General features: G+C 60.2%; 1 protein-coding gene across 1 annotated transcript in view; it reads left to right on the forward strand.

The window, feature by feature from the left end:
- The window catches only part of PTPRN2 (protein tyrosine phosphatase receptor type N2), a 710,237-nt gene that overhangs the window by 689,265 nt on the left and 4,016 nt on the right, over positions 1-16,956 (forward strand). The window contains exons 21-22 of the mRNA XM_032840229.1: positions 340-404; positions 14,603-14,676. Of these exons, the coding sequence (XP_032696120.1) occupies positions 340-404; positions 14,603-14,676 (139 nt within the window). The remainder of the gene's footprint in view (positions 1-339; positions 405-14,602; positions 14,677-16,956) is intronic.

Consider the following 16,956-nt stretch of genomic DNA (forward strand, 5'->3'; position numbering starts at 1 on the left):
CCCCCCCTTTCCCTTTCCTCCTCCCCCCCACCTCTCCTCTTCCTCTCCTCCCCCTCCTCTCTCCTTTCTCCTCCCCTTCTCTGCCTTCTTCCCCTCCTCCCCTTCCTCTCTATCCTCCCCCCTTCTCCCGCTCCTCCCCCCCTCCTCCTCCCCCTCCCAGCCCGTTACTCTTCCTCACCCGACTTTCTTCGACTTTCTTCGTCTTTCTCTCCAAGTCAAGCCTCCCTCTCCCCTTGTGAGCCTCACTCAGACATGGAGGGAAACACGCTGTCCCTGGCTTCGGTGGGCGTGGGGGTCCCGTGGCCGGTGCTGTTCTCACGTCTCCCCTTCCATTGGCAGCGACGGCGCGGGCAGGAGCGGCACCTACGTCCTGATCGACATGGTTCTCAACAAGATGGCCAAAGGTGAGGCGGGCATCGAGGCTGCTTTGTGGTGGCTGAGCCGGGACCACGTTGCCATGACAACCTGGGGGGACCCCTCTCCCCGGCCTGGCTCCCTTCCCTGAGTCACGTGCAAGTCCGCGCGAGCAGGGTGTTCCTCGGCTGGTGCCTGTGGCCAGGGCGGCGCTCGGCCCGGCGCGGGGTGCGGGTAAGCAGTAGCCGCGGCCTGGGGCCCGGGGAGCCTCCCTGCGGAGGCCAAGCCGGCCGCGGGCTCAGCCGCCGGAGCGGCCCCAGTGTCGTCCGCATCCTCTGGGCAAGCCTCCCTGTTGTCACAGCTGGGTGAGCGGGGAGCCGTGGCCTTCCCGCCGCGGCCCCTCGCTCCCTGGTCCCCGCACTTCACCGCGGCAGCACCCGACCCCGGGAGGAGGAGGCTCGGGTCCGGCACGGGCGGCCCACCTGGCCGCGAGCGGCTCGGCAAGGGCAGAGCTTAGCACGCCGCCCCCTGGGCCCCCCAGATGTGTGGACGCTGAGCTGCTCTGGTCGCTGGGACGTGCTCTCCAGACCGAAGCCAGGGGGCGTCTCTTCAGAGACCAGGGAGCACACCCCGCAGCTACTGTTGGGGGAGGACACACATGGGACCCGGCTCTTGGAGAGTCCCGGCGAGTTCCCTCAGCGACTCAGGAAACGCTGCTCTTCCCGTCGCGCCCGTCCGCGTCCCACGGGACCTGGAAGGAGGGCCCGCCGAGGAGGGGACCCCGCCATCCCTCTCACCCTAGAACAGAACGTTCCCTTGGTCTATACGCACACGTGCACACACCTGCGTGTTCTCAGCCACAGGCCCCAGCCTTCCGGGACCCCGACCTTCATCGTCTGTCCAGAAGCAGCAGCAGGTCCTGATTACAGAGATGATTTTCAGCATGTGTCCCCGCAGATGCCAGCGAGCCCAAACTAAGCACTTTCCTTACCCCACTTTCTTCTGGTGAAAAGGCAGGAGAAAAGCGGACCTTCACCAGCAGAGCAAGGACGTGGACCTGAGCCCTGTTCTACACGTGAGGCCCAGCACACCTGAGAGACGGACACACATTACTGGTGACCGGAGGGTCAGCAGCAGATCCGAGCTGGGCACCCCAGCCCTCCGTGTTGGCAGCCCCCGGGCCAGCCACCGCGGAGAGCAGGAAGTGGGCTTTGCGCCATCAGATCCTATTTTAAGCACCCAAATGAGGGAAGTGTCGGCGACGTGCAAACACAGGAGCCAAAGCAGACAGACAGACAGTCTGGTGCCAGTTTTAATGACGTATTTTGGGTTTTGGTCCTAACACAGCCCTAACTTCTTTAGTTAAAAGTTTCCTGACCCTCGATGGCACTCTGGCTTCGGAGGACATGTTTTCATTTGCAAATCTGCAAGTACTGGGAGCTCAGAGCTCTCAAGAGAACTGATCTTTCTCCCCTCACGCCCGCCCTCCTTCTCTGCCTGTGCCCTGCGGGTGAACCAGGTTCCCTCCGAAGGCTGCACACGGTTGTTGCCTTTTGAAGTGACGCTGTGGGGGTGAGTCAAGGCGACAAGGGAAACACGGGGCGCGTTTGCGCCCGACAGGAGCCCGGCTCACCCACAGAGAGTGGACAGATGTCCCCGCTCTCTCAGCCGTGGGTCACGGGGGTGTCCTAGATTCTCGGAGGCGCAGGCCGGCTTCACTGGAGCAGCGGCTGAAGAATGTCGCAGTCCCGGGAGCCAGCCAGGCCGGGGCGGACTCCATTGTCCGAGCTCCACCGGTCCGAGGGCCTCCGCAGGGCATGGACCCGCCCCCGAGGGCCTCCGCTGCTGCTGCACGGCCCACAGCGCCCCCTCCGGCGCTCGAGCCGTCAACAAGGCAGCCCAGCGGGCCCTTCTGTTCTTCACCCTTCTGTTCTTCACCAGCTCCTTCTGCAGGGGTGCGGGGTGCGTGCGGAGTGAAATCCTCTGACCTGGGGCCCAGGCCTGGGTCTCAGGAGAGATCAAAGGGCAGGGCGGCCCCTCGCGGCAGAGGTAGGTCTTTCCCAGGCCACCACACTGCGCGGCCGCCTGGGGTTTTGTTCTGGGCTCAAGGCTCGAGGGGCGGTGCGGCCCGGGCTGCCTTTGTCTGGCCTGGGATGCTGCAGGCTGAGCCCAGACCCCGCGGTCTTTGGACGATCAAAGGCCCCGAGGCTGGACACGAAACCTTTCTTCCCGTTTCCTTTTCTTAGAAGGAATGAATCACATGAGGACCAAAGAAAGCCCTCGCGACGCGCCCCCCGTGGCCTTGGGCGCCCCAGGCCCACGCGTGGCACCCACACCCGCACCCACAGACTCAGGCTCCCACGGATTAGGGCCGCATCCTGTTGGGGCCTCGGAGAACGCACGAGGCATCCTTCCGGCCCTTTCTCCACCACCGGCTCAGTGGCAGGCAGACGACCGGGCAGCCGGAAAGCAAAGCTCTCTGGGCCGCCGTCAAAGCCTCCGCACGTTCCTCCGCGGCCCTGACCACGCTTGTCACTCATCGTCGTCACTAGCCTGGTCGGGGCGCGTTTCCGGAGCGCGGGGCTCCTCGGGGAGCGGGGCTCAGGGGCCAGGACGCACTTGCCGCCAACGTGTCTGCGCCTTGTGCGTGTGTGTCCGTGCCGTCTCTGGGGCGCGGAGGGGCGGAGGGTCACCCCGAGGCGGCGGCTGCTGGCCAGCCGCATCACTCGCGGGGGGCTACCACGGACACCCGCCCGCCGCACCCCACTGGGCTGCCCCAGGGACTGCACCGCACGCGCACATCACGTGCCCCGCAGGCCTATGGGGGCACAGATGGGCTGCAAAAGTGACCACGCCGCGGGGACGTGCGCAGGTCTCTGTGCCCACGGGGTCCGGCCCCTCCTTCTGTGTCAGCGGCCTGGCCTGCTTCCTGTTTTCTGTCACACGGTGCCCCTCAGGCGACGGCTGCCTATAGGAAGGAATGTGTCCTCTCCATCCCGCTCGCTGTCCCTAAATCTCACGGAGCCGCGGGCCTCTTGCCTGGGGCCACGCGGCATGTGTCCTCCTGTGACGGGATTTGCTCACTTGGCGTCCCCTGGCTCACCTGTGGTGCAGACGGCGGGATCGCACTCGGTTGTGGGCACAGACCACCCCCCGTCGACCGTCACCCCCGATGGACGGACACTCGGGGCGCGTCCAGCCTGCAGCCCTGCGCGTCATGCGGCCACGAACGTGGGCCTGCAAACTCAGCTCTGAGCTCCGGCTCCCCCTCTTCTGGGTGCCGACCCCAGGGGCAGCGGCCGGACCACATGCCCATGCAGGGCTGATGTCCGAGAACGCGCCAGCTCACCCTCCCGCTGAGAGCACGTGAGGGCTCTCGTCACGCCACGTCTTCTCCCACATTCGCTACTGTCTGTGGTTTGGGGAGTCGCCGTCCTAAGTGTGCAAAGTGGTCTCGTGGTTTTGATTTGCATTTTCCTAAGGAGTGTGACATCTTTGCACGTTTGCTTGCTCTTTGGGTATTTTCTTCGGAGAAATGTCTCGTCAAGCCCTTTGCCCAGTTTTTAACTGGGCTGTTCGATTTTGTCGTTATTGAGTTAGGAGGTTCTTTACATATTGTGAGATCAATCCCTTATCAGATACGTGATTTGCGAATATTTCGCCCCACAGAAGGGGGAAATTCTGTTGGAGAAAATATTTTCCTTCTCTCAGTGGTGTCCTTGGTGCACAAAAGCATTTCGTTTTGTTTTTTGTTTTTTTTTTAATCTTTATGATGCCCCATTTGTCTGTTCTTCCTGGTGTTGCCTTTAGTGTCCTACCTGGACGATCTTTTGCCAAAGCCAATGTCATGAAGATTTTGCCCACATGAATCACTCTATTGTACTTTTGAAACTAGTGTAACACTGCATGTTTACTACACTAGAAGTAAAATCTAAAACTCAATAAAACCAAAAAACAAGAATAAATAAAAGCAGCAACATACACATGACTGTCAATATGTTAGAAAACATACAAAGCAAAAAGGGCAAGTTTTCCCAACTCTTTGCCTTTATGTGCAGATGTGATGACTCTTAACTCTTCAGTGGGCATCATTTTAAGACTTTGTGTATGGCCACATGCAATTTTTCTTTCTTTAGCTGATTGCAGCTATGTTTTCCCTAGAGTAATACATAATCAATGTGGAAAATACAGAGAAGGTTTTATAAACCTCTCCCCAGCCTTGTTTCTCATGTACTTACATTTCAAGTGATGTCCTACGAGGGCTCAGCGGACCGTAACGTGTTTATTACCATTTCTCAGGTAAAGACATTCAGGCCTGACTCACCCAGAGTCACACAGCCGTCAGCGACCTTGCTGGGATATGACTTCACAGCCCGTGTCCTTGATAACGATGCCATACCATTGCCTCTTCCGAGCCAACAAACAGACCACCCCGTTTTTAAAATCTGCAATGAGTTGTCCAGTATATAAGAAATGCACATCAAACCCACCGTGTTCTCACCTTACACCTGTTAGGATGCCTATTATCTGAAAAGAAAGAAAAGAAAAAAGAAAAGAAAAGAAAGAAAAAGGAAGGAAGAAAAAAAGAAAGAAAAGAAAGAAAGACAAGACTCCCCCCGCCCCCCACGTATTCCTGTAAGAGATGTTAACTTTTAACAGCAGGTCAAATTCAGGGCTGCTGGGGGCTCAGTCGGTAGAGTCCGACTCGATGTCAGCTCAGGTCGTGATCTCTGGGTTACGAGATCGAGCTCTACCCTCATTGGGGAATCTGCTTCAGATTCTTTCTCTCCCTAGAATCCTCCCCTGGTCCCTCTAACTTGCTAAAATAAATTTTAAAATCTTCTTTAAAAAAGCAGCACGTTGGGGTGCTTGGGTGGCTCAGTTGGTGAAGCCACTGCCTTCGACTCAGGTCATGATCCCAGAGTCCCAGGATCGGGTCCCGCATCAGGCTCCCTGCTCAGTGGGGAGCCTGCTTCTCCCTCTGACCCTCTCCCCTCCCATGCTCTCTCTCTCTCTCTCTCTCAAATAAATAAATATATTAATCTTTAAAAAAAACAAAACAAAACAGCAGGTCGTAGCAGAAGATGGGATACGAGCTTCGGGAACCAGGACAGACGGCCAAGCGGGAAGAGCAACGCCGCCCGCTGGGAGCCTTCACGCCAGGACCTTGGTCTGTTCTGAGTCTCAAACTATCTTTTTAAAAACGTTCCCCAGCTTCACTGAGACGTCACTGCGATAAACCCTGTGTAGTTTAAGGTTTACCGCGCGCCAAGCTGGGAACGGGGTGACTGACAAGACGTCGCTCAGCACCGGTGTCCCCTCGCGTGGTCCGTGATTCTTTCCTGTGGTGAGAACATTGAAGATCTGCTCTTTGGGCAACTTGCCAATATACCATAGTGTTGTTCGCTATCAAGATCTCTCTCTTGAACAACGTTCCTCGGCTGCTTGAACACTCAACCTGCCGCTCCTCCCGAGACTCGCCGTTCCCCACGCGGCCATCAGCCGCACGTGCCGGCGCAGGTGGGTTAGAATATGAAAACCTGTGCCTCCGCCACGCCGGCCACACTTCACGGCCCAGGCCACCTGTGACTCCTGACCTCCATCGTGGGGACACGGAGCACCTCTGTTGTCGCGGGGAGTCCCACGGGGCAACAGCACTGAGGCTGGGCACCCGTTCCTTCTGGCCCCGCCGCGGCGGCCTCTGGACAGATGTCCCTGCTTGGTCCTGACCCCGTCTGTTCTCCACACGGCGTTCGATGACATCTGAAAGAGCGAGCCTCGGGGGCCCTGCCGAGCCCTCCCGTCCCCCCACCACGGCCCTCGGGCCCGCGGCCTCTCTGACCTCGGGGCTCAGGGCCTCCCGCATACTGCCCCACAGCTCCCCAGCTCCTCTCTTCTCTCATGGGTCCTGCTGGGCCTCATGGCCACTGTGACCGTACCACAATGTCCTTCTTGGGGCGAAGCCACAGGAGTGTCGTTTCACCCTGGTGTTTACAGAACACCTTGCCAGACACAGTGTCGGGGGAGGCACAGTGAACAGGGCCAGACAACAGGGTCACCTACCCTGAGTTTATCCTCCATGGAGAACAGAGTCGCGGCTTACAGGGGTGGAGTGTGCTGTGAGTCCCCTCGCTTGGGACGCGGGGCCCTGGGGTGCCTCACTCCCCGCCTGGGGCGGAGCTCTGGACCGTCGCCCTCGGACAGAAGGGGGCCTGAAGCTCATTCACTCGGACACTCCGTTGTAGACTGAGGCAGCACATCTCAGAGGTTTGGCGACCTGCCAGGAGGCCTCCCGCTGGCCAGGTGGACGCAGAGCCCAGGTCTTTCTGCAAGTGACAGAGCCCAGAAGGAAAAGAGGGCAGAGCGCGGCAGGACACCCGCACGGGCACCACAGAGACGGGGCGAGCAGGGGAGCTGAGAGGAGGTGTTTCGAGGCTGGAGTGGCAGCCCCCCGACCTGGGTCAGCCTGGAGCCACTGCAGAAGCGACAGGGCAGGCGGAGGCCGGCAGGACTGGTGGGTGGAGGGGAGCCGTGTGCGGGAGGCCTGAGCCCGTCCTCGCCGTGGGGACGCCCGTGGCTGGGCACGCGGCCGGCTCTGCCGCAGATGAGAGGGGCCGGGAGGCCGGTGCGTGTGGAGGCGCAGCATCACCTTGTGTGTATGTGGCGGAAGCGTAAACCCCGATGAACCAGGGGAAAGCGGATTGCGCAGGGAGTCTGGCTTCAGCACGGCCTCCAAGCCGGACGCCTCCTCCCCAGCTCCGTGCAGTCCCAGGTGACAACGTGTCAGGACTCTGGGGGCCTCTTGGCGCAGCAGGCAGGGTGTGCGGACGCCTTCCCCCGCGCCCGACTGGATCCACATTCCCACAACGAGCTGCCCAGTGGCTCACGGCAGGGCCAGGCGCACGGGGTCAGACAGGGCAGTGGTGCTGGGAGCCGTGTGCGCCCGCAGCCGGCTGTGGCCTGGACTTGGGGGAGGGTCCCGGAGCCGTATCCGTGGGCCGGGACCCCGGCCGGGCCATACCACGGGCGCCGCTTACCTGAGAGAACAACACAACAGGCCGCTTACCCCACAGACGCAGCACAAGCACCACGTATTTGGGTAATTTTGTGAACCGCGATCCCAAGTTCACCTCCTAAACGGTCCCCGCCCCGTGGAGCGGGCCACCGCGATGAGCAGCGCGGGCGGGGTAACGGCTCTGGGTGCTCAGACCAGCCAGTGGGGGGACGCGGGTCCCCGTGAGGCCGCCGCAGAGCAACAACCCTCCCTCCCCACCTCCCGGGTCGGATCTGCTCACACGGCCTCCTGGGGTCGCCCACGGCGCTCCTCCCCGTCAGACGAGTCCGTGGGCGACCCACTGACACGCAGCCCACCTGAGACACCGAAAAACCTGGGTCACCCCGCCTGACTTGGCTGGTGTTCGGGCCGTCCCTCCTGTGAGTTTGCTTCCTTCTGCTGGACCCTGGGCCACCAGCTTGTCCATCCACTGGTCCCCTTCCCTGTGAGCAGCGTCACCATCTGTCCTGCCATCCCCAGGCAGGCCCGATTGCTGGGCCCTGCCACACACAAGCCCAGTGGCTTTGCTGCCAGCAGAGTCTGCCCGCTGCTGGGCCGCCGAGGCCACTCCCATCTGCCACCACGACCCTCTCCCTGGAGACCCCAGAGGCCTGCCCAGGCCCTTCTCGCCACAGTTCCCACCTCGTGCTCATTTCCTCCCCACACAGCGAGGGTCCCTGCTCCTGCTGAGACCACTCCCTCCGGCCCATTGCTGGTGGCAGGAAGTCCCCCCGCACAGCCATCCTGGTCACTTGGCAGTGACAGTGCACAGGCGGTGTCAAGTACAGTTCTGAGGCTTTAGTGAGAAAGGTGCCGTCTGGCCCGGGCGGTGGTAGAGGGGATGTGTCTCTGCTCCTGAATTTGTGACTCGTTCGTGAGGGCCCCTGCAGTCACCTGGGCTTTCGCAGGACAGAACACGCGGAGCTGCGTGTTAACGGTCCTGTGCTGTCCCCCCAACCTCTGGGCTCCCTCCCGATGCCTCCCTGGGCATCTGCTCCTCCTTTCCACGAGGCCGGGGGGCGTCCACGGAGGAGGGCCCAGTGCTTCACAGGCGGCACCGGCAGAGCCTGGAGTCACAGCGGCGCTCCACACCGTTCCCAGCCGGGCCTCGACTCCGACTTCCGCGTCAGAAGCAGAGCGGAGGACTGAGGGAGGAGGGACCAGCGGAGCCCACGGTGCCACTTTGGTGACTGGAGGATGGAGGGCCGGTCACGCCGAAGGACTTGTTTCTGGGACCAAGAGCGGCCCGTGCGGCCCGGCCCGGCTGGCTGCTGCGTCCCCACTGCCCGGGCATTCGGGCAAAGCTGCTTCGAGCCACAGACTCCCCTACTAGGAGCCCCCGGCGTTCCCGGGCGCTTGGCGGCCGTCCTGTAGGCCCCTTTCCCGCAGCCAGGATGCGCTCCAGCACACACCTGCGCGCGTTCATGATTTGGGCCCTTCTCTGGGCTGCGTGGACCCTCGTGGACAGGAGGCTTGACCACACCTGTGGGCTTCCGCAACCCCCACAGCCTCTGCGGCTCCTTCACGCCCTGAGCGCACCGCACCTGCTGCTCAGGTGATGGGAGAGGCAGCCGCACCCGTGCATGGCGGCGTGCTCCCCGAGTGCTGGGCGTCTCCCCTCATCCGTCCCTTTACACACCCAACGGCCAGCGAGCTCACTTACACCTGGGCACCGGGCCCATATGCTCATGACCGTGGGTGCCCCGTGGTGTGCAGACGCCCCGGCTGGAGGACCGGCGGCCGGCACCCCAAGCAGCCCTGCACCCTGCGGTTTGCCGTGAGCGTGCCCACCGGCACGGCCTGCTTCTGTCTGACTTCACGGCTTACATACAAACTTGGAAGCATCGTAGTTTCTCCTGAAAAATGATTCAGAACTTGTTTTTTATAAAAAAAAAATGGAAAGTATTTTGGGTTTAGGTCCTGGTATACTTGATTTTCAAGGGAAGAGGATGCAAATTTGTCCCCTTTGATCCCAAGACTAAAGATTACAGCTCATCTCCGAGGCCGGCAGAAACCCTCCGGCTGCTGCAGGTGCGGCCCGGAAGGCTCTGGACAGCGGAGCGCGGGCGCGAGCCTGCACCAGGCGTGTGCGTGCGCGTGTGCAGTGCGTACACCTGCGGGACAGCGCCCAAGCCCACCGGGTCTTGTCCCAGGCGGAGCTGGGGCCGTGCGCGGTGGGCGTGGCTCTCCTTGGCCAGAGCACAGCCCCCACTTGGTGCCTCCTGGCGGCAGAAGCCCGACCACTGGCTCGTGCAAACCGGAGGCTTTCCCTCTTGCACACTTGACCACCTTGTCTTTCTGCCCTGAAGAAAAGAGTGCACGGGAGCCCTGCTGTTTGCACACCTTGTGGGTAGAAACCGACGAAACGGGGGTGTGTGTCAGGCATCACCACGGAGGCCGTGCGAGGGTGCGCACCCGCCGGGAGACCTGCTGGCCAAGGTGGATGGACTGTCCACACGGGCCGGCGGCCGGAACAAACCCAGGAGAGCTCGAAGCCAACCCCATCAAGACCCTGGTTTTCTTAAATTTCAAGAACATCCTTTCAATGTAAAAGAAACTTTTTTTTTTTTTTTAGATTTTATTTATGTGACAGACAGCGAGAGAGGGGACACAGCAGGGGGAGCGGGAGCGGGGGACGCAGGCTCCCCGCTGAGGAAGAAGCCCGATGCGGGGCTTGGTCCCAGGACCCTGGAGTCATGGCCTGAGCCGAAAGCAGACGCTTGACCTACTGAACCAACCAGACACCCCGGCTCCGACAAAAGCTTTGATACTTTAGTCATACCAGTGTTCTCGAGGTGTTTAGTGTTTCATGATTAATACTTTTTATCTAGGGGTTAAAAACCTCTCCAGGCTTAAAAATGTATTTAGCAGGTACGTAAACTTGGAAACCAATGTTCTTGAAATTTAAGGAGAGACTGAGAGCGATGGGAGCGCCGCCCTGGGTGGGCCCCCCATGTGCGCTAGCCGACCCCCAGGCCGCGGGGAAGACCTCGGGGTGGGCGGGGGCAGCGGAGCCCGGGGGGCACCCCTTGCACTGGGCCCCAGAGCACAGTCCCCTGAGCGCTCTGCTGTTGGAATAGCGACGTTCTCAGGTGGGGACGCCGGGCAGCTCCCCCATATCTCACGCCTGTCGGGTCTTCCCTCGGGCATCTTTGCGCACGTTCTGCTTCTTTGACGACGTACAGGCTCTCCCACTTGCGCACCGCACCGGGTCCGTCCACCTCCAGTTTCACGTGTTGTCACAAGACGGGATTTTTAAAGAGGGGGTTCCACTTTAAACGCACTGGAGGGAGCTTCCTGGAATCGGGGAGATTTAAATAAATCCCTTCATAGAGCAAGGAGGGGCACACAAACCCACCCCGCCCTCCCGGCCCACATGGGTCTGCTTTACAAATGCGGGTTCTGTGTCCTTCTCCACGAGGCCCCCTGCACTCGGGGGCGCTGAGTGCAAGGCATTGCCTTCTCCCACCGCCCTTCCCATGTGACCCCAGCGCACACGACAGACCACGGACTGAGTTCCGTGAACTTCTCTCTCACTCACTGCAAGTAACTTCTCTTTTCTAAGATTTTTATTTGAGAGAGAGAGTGAGAGAGCGAGCATGGGCAGGGGGAGGTGCAGAGAGAGAGGCAGGCTCCCCACGGAACACGGAGACCCACGTGGGACTCCATCCCAAAACCCCAGGATCGCTCCCCGAGCCAAAGACAATTAACTGACTGAGCCACCCAGGTGTCCCTGCAAATAACTTACTGTCACAGTCCTGACAAGCAAGGGGACATTAGCACCCGCATCCCACAACGGACTTGACTTCGTAAACCCATCAGTTCCCCGAATTTTGTTCTGGATGTCAGTGTCGGTTTGACCTCCTCAAGTGTCCGACTGGCTCCAGGCGAAGCGGGATTCTTGCTGGCTGTGCTGGTGGCTTAAACGCCTTGTCTCGGGACCACCCGGTCGGCCTCCTTCCTGCCCCTCCCTCTCCCCACACAGTGGTCCAGAGGGGCATCAGCAAGTGATAAAACAAGAGAGGTTCCTGTAGGGTTTTATCCAAGGATCCTGCCGGCTTGGGACAGCGGCCATCGTCCCTCGACCCGCAGACACCGCCCAGGAGGGAGGGCTGCATGTGTCCCCAGCCCGGGCCATGGCCTCCAGCAGGGACGGCTTCCGTACGGTCCCAGCATACAGAGCAGCCCCTCGGAATAAAGAGCTGCTGGAAGAGGTGTTAAGCAGCTTCAAGGACTCAAAGTGTGTGCCCCGAACGGCCTTAGAAAGAGAGGGTTGTCCCTAAGTCCGGATCCCACATGAAGCCGTGGCTTTCATTCCAGAAGGACTGGGGCTCCTCTCCATTGCACCAGGCTCTGCCCCACACCTGATGCTCCCGAATCTGGGCCTCGCGGTCGTGGGAGGAAGTCGCCGTGGGCCCAGCTGGCCGCCAGCATGGCCGGAACCGAGCAGGTTAATTCTCCGGAAGCTGCGAGCGCCTAGCGCGCCGTCAGGGCTGTGAATCGTGGCCGCATCGTGTCGCTCCCTGTCGGACCCGTGGCGCTCCGTGCCCGCTGAGACCTCACCCCAGCGCAGAGCCTCAGACGGGGGCAGGGCGGCGCCACGAGCTCCTGGCACTGGGCGGCAGGCGCGGGGAGCAGTCCCGCAGGCACCTTTGCGGCCGCCCCTGCCCACTGGAGAGCAGCACCGCGTGTGGAACGAATCCCTCTGCCCCTCGCTCCCTGTGCGTGGAGCCTTTGACCCCCTAAGGCTGGTGTCTTAAAGAAGCCCGTTTCTGTGCGCTTATCCCCCTAACTCGCACGGGGGCCCCGAGGGCCCGGCCTACCCTGGGAAGACGAGGCAGCGGATCCTCAGGCCGTGGCCGCCGTAGGGGGCACCACACGCCGTGGCCTCCCTCCCCGACCGCAGGGCTCCTCTCTTCTCCATCTCCCCATTTAGTAGCGGCAAACTCCTGTTTGTTTCAGATTCTCAGACTCAGCGGTTCCCTTTATTTCTACTCACTGTTTCTGGTCCATTGAGCTTTATTTTTCTTACTTACAGATTCGTGAACACACAGTGTTGGTTTCTGGAGTAGAATTCAGAGGTTTGTCACTTACACGCCCAGCGCTCACCCCCGCAAGGGCCTCCTCACTGCCCGCACCCGTGCCGCCCATCCCCAGCCCCCGGTGTGATCTCTGTCTTCGGGAGTCTCTTACGGTCCCATTCCCGCTCTTCCTCTCCTCCCCCTGCCCCTACGTTCATCTGTTTTTGACAAACATTGTTAAACACTACCCAAAGCATCTACACGTTTCATGTAATCCCTATCAAAACACCACCAGCATCGTTCACAGAACTAGACAAATCCTTAAACGTGTACAGAACCACAACAGACTCCAAACACCCAAAGCAACCTTGAAAAAGAAAACCAGGGGCGCCTGGGGGCTCAGTCAGTTAAGCATCTGCCTTGGGCTCAGGTCCTGGGATCAAGCCCGGCATCGAGCTCCCTTCTCAGCGGGAAGCCTGCGTCTCCCTCTGCCCCTCCCCCTGCTTGTGCTCTCTCTCTGTCAAATAAATAAATAAAATATTTTTCAAAAAAGAAGAAAAAGAAAACCAAAGCCGGCGGCATCACAATCCCGGACTTCGAGCTCTTGTTACAAAGCTGGGATCGTCAAGCCAGGCTGGTACCGGCACAAAAACAGACACACAGATCCACAGGACAGAACAGAGGATCGTGGGTTCCCTTAAAACAAATCGCATTTATTGTGGCCTCGTCACACCCAAGGAGACGCACGTCCAGAACTCGACCCCTGTCTTTTCCTTTGATGAGTTTTCTCCGCGGACCCCAGCTGCCGAGCTCCCCAGGGGACCGTCTGGCTGTTCCAATAGGGGGATTTCTTCTTGCTATGAAGGCCCTGGTGTAATGCTTGGGGAAACTCGGGGTGTCCCCGTTCCTGCTAGGACAGTGCCCCATGTCTGGAAGGACTGCCAGCCTAGTTCCCATAAGGCCAGCACTTTCATGGCAGGCCTCAGCGTCCTGAGTGCTGTCCCCCATCGTGTCTGCTCAAGGACTGGCGGGGAGAGGGAGGGGACGGGGGTGGCGGCCACAGTGCCCACCTCACCCCCTCTCTGCCCAGCTCAACCCGCTGTGCTTGGGAAACATCACGGGCTGCTCAGGTTCCGGCCAAATAAGCCCCAGAACTTGAAAAATTACCTTTGAAACGTCCAAGTTCGTGGTCCTGGTTCTGTGCCCAAGAGGAGCGACATGCTTACGTAGGTTGTGCAGACAGAGACGGCCCGTTGGGGCCTCTCGCCCCTCTGCCTGGTGTGGGCTGACAACGACCGCGGCCACGGGCTGTGTGACCAGGGACAGGCTGTTTCACCGGGACGAGTCTCGGTCTCCCCCGCGGGGTGGGCAGCTCCCACTCCCCTGTGCTCTGGTGACAAGCTGAGGTGACGCTTGGAACACGGCACCCGTGTGGCACGTGGGTCCTTCCACCTCGGAGGCGACCACGCCCTCCCAGTTCCCACATTTTGCATCTGCATGTTGGCGGACGTGTCCCAGCGCCTTAAACTGTGAGAAGCTTGTGGGCTTGGACCCCGCGCCGTTCCTTGTCTACCAAGACACAGAAACAAGAACTCACATGGAATTAATGACAAGGTCAAAGTTTCAAACCCAAATGGTACTTCTGTGAAGCCGGGGTCACCTGCCGTGAGCCCAACGCTGCCTGTGGGGAGGGTCTCTCCGTAAAACTGCCGCGGACACACACAAGGGCATCTCCGCCTTATCTTACTGTCTGAGACCCTCACCAGGAGCTCTACCTTTCGATATAAGACGGGAAGGATTTATTACTCTAATTTCTCATTACGTGGAATTTTTAAAAAACCTACACAATTGAAATTAAAGCGTATATGCTTCTATTTCTGAAACGTTCTGTTAATGCCACACACACACGAGGCATCAGGTTGTCGTCTCTGACAGCGATGACTGTGGGAAGGACCTAGCAGGCGTCTGACAGCCGAGTCCCAGCCCGCGTTCCTGCGTGAACCCGCAGAAACCAGCACGCCGCGTCTTTCCGGCTGAACGCGGCCGTGGCGGCTGCCAGCCTGGCCCGTGAGCGGCGAGTGTGACGGGGCCCGAGCCGGAAGGGAGCCTGGTGTGGGTGGGGGACAGCGGGCGCGGGCGTCAAGTCTGAGCCGACCTGTGTGTGTCGTTGCAGGCGCCAAGGAGATCGACATCGCCGCGACCCTAGAGCACCTGAGGGACCAGAGACCAGGCATGGTCCAGACGAAGGTACTGTCGGCCAGTCCTCGGGGGACGGGCGAGGGGGAGGGGGGAGGGGGTGTCTTTCTGCAGGTGTTTCCGAGGAAGGAGAAAGGAGAAGGGGACCGAGCGTCACCCACACAGGTCCCAGGCGGGACTCAGAGGCCCCTCCCCGGAGGCTGGCCTGCGGTTCCAGCGGCCACCCGCATTTCAACATAAAGACGTGGTGAGATCTCCAGGCTTTGGAGCCCTCCCCCACCAGATTCGGGGACGGGGGAGAGCATCACATTTTTATAACAAGAACTCCGTGACGGGGACGCCTGGGGGGCCCAGGCAGTTGAACATCTGACCCCCAGTTTCCACTCCGGTCATGACCTCAGGGTCCTGGGATCGCGCCCCGTCGGGCTCCACGCTCAGTGGGGGTCCTCTCGGGATTCTCCCTCTCCCTCCGCCCATCCCTGCTGTCTGCTCTCTCTCATTCTCTAAAATAAATCTTAAAAAAGAGGTCGGTGATAACCCCAGCACCCTTGCAGGGGAATGTTCTAGAGTCACCAAACGTCCTGCCAGACTCTCCTGTTTCCGGCCCTCAGAACCACAGCTCTGCTGCGTGGCCATCGAGCGGCCCCAGGCTGGACGCAGGCCCCGGCCACCTCACAACACCTGATTTGCCTACTGAAACGGCCACACTCGCAACGACAGCGAGCGCAAGCTGCCTGGTGGGCGTTGGGTTAAGCAGAGCTAGAAATGGGCTCGATAGGATGTTCCTTTAGCGTTCGGAGTTATCTGGGTCCGAGGGGCACGGACGCTCCCACGCGTCAGCTCCGTAACGGTCCCGAGGTCATGAAAAACAGAATGTTGCCCTTCTCGGGGTGGTCCCGCCCCCGATGCCGCCAGCACCTGCACGGAGGCCACGGGCACCGGAGGACGCCCTCGCGGAAGGACTTCCTGACGCCCACGAGGACCGCAGTCGTAAAAAGCACTCGTGTGAAGTGGGTCTGCCCCGAGCACCCTGCTCTTCACTCTGTCCCACGGGGGCCGCGCATGGGCTGTCCTGACCATCACAGTTGATTCGAGTGAAAGGATCTCATCCGTCATGACACACTTTGTTTTCCTGGGGCTTTTCTTTAATTTGAAATTTTGAAGTTATTCCAGACCTGCAAAACACTTGCAGAAACAATCCAGATCCTTCTCCTGTGCCCTCACTAGGGTCCCACTGCTAGCAACTTACGCAACCCCAGGTCACCGTGGCCAGGAACCGGCGCCAGTCCGAGCCCTTTACTCAGGTGCAGCCTTGTCCCAGCTCCTCCGTGTCCCCGGCGACCTTTCCCTGGAGCAGGACCCCCCACTGCACTCCGTCATCCCCCCTCCCACATCTCCCCTAGTGGGACAGCTCGGTGGCCCAGAGAGGTCCTCCAAAGGGAACTGGCAGGTGTGACTCGGTCTGTCTGCCCTCCCTGTGCCGGGTGCCGCTGTGCCCCTCAGGCAGGACCATCTCAGAAGGAGGTGAGCTTTGGCCACTCGACTCGGGGTGTCCACCAGGCTACTCTCCTTGGTAATGAGCAGTGTCCTCGGGGAGAGCCTTGGCATGGTTCATGTGTCTCTGTTGCCGTGCTCTATCACGCTGTCAGCAGTGACAAGTACCTGCAAGTTTGTGCCTGGGGAAGGTCCATCCCACGAGCCTACCCTTGCCACTTGGCGGTGGCCTCATAAGGGCCAGCTCGGCAGGGTCAGTGCACTGTCCCTGGATGGTCTGGCCCCACCAGGCCACCAGCATCCACGGAAGAGGCTGGGTGGGGTGGCGGGGGTGCTGAGAACCGAGGCCTGGTGAGCAAGGACACTTTATAACCGGAAACAAGAAATGAATTCTCTCTCGCCTGAATCTCGATGCCGCATGGATAAGCTGCAGGAAATCGTCAGTTCGAGGCCCCCCTTGCTCTCTGCACCTGGGTACCCCCCAGGCAGGCTTCCTCCACCCCAGACGGCTCAAGGACGCCCAAAACGCAGACTCCAGAGTGGATCTGGGCGAAACTGTGGGGACGGTGCCTAACACACCCCAAAACCCATCGGCCCTCTTGTCTGCGTCCTGTTTGCCAGAATGGACCTCGTGGCACGAGGTCCTGAGGCCCAGGGGGTGGCCCCCAGGCCTTGCGGGAAAGGGAGATGAAGCAGGCAGCAGAGAATCGGCCTCACGTAGCTTCCCGGCAGGACCTGACCCTCTTCCTTCGGGTCAGCGTCAAAGAGTTGTCTCGAAGTGTGTCCGTGAGTGCAGTTCCCGGAATCTCAAGGCATAAAGCAATAGGCATACCCAGA

Source organism: Lontra canadensis, unplaced genomic scaffold (assembly GCF_010015895.1).
Source record: "Lontra canadensis isolate GAN:19392208 unplaced genomic scaffold, GSC_riverotter_1.0 scaffold111, whole genome shotgun sequence".
NCBI classification, from domain to species: domain Eukaryota; kingdom Metazoa; phylum Chordata; class Mammalia; order Carnivora; family Mustelidae; genus Lontra; species Lontra canadensis.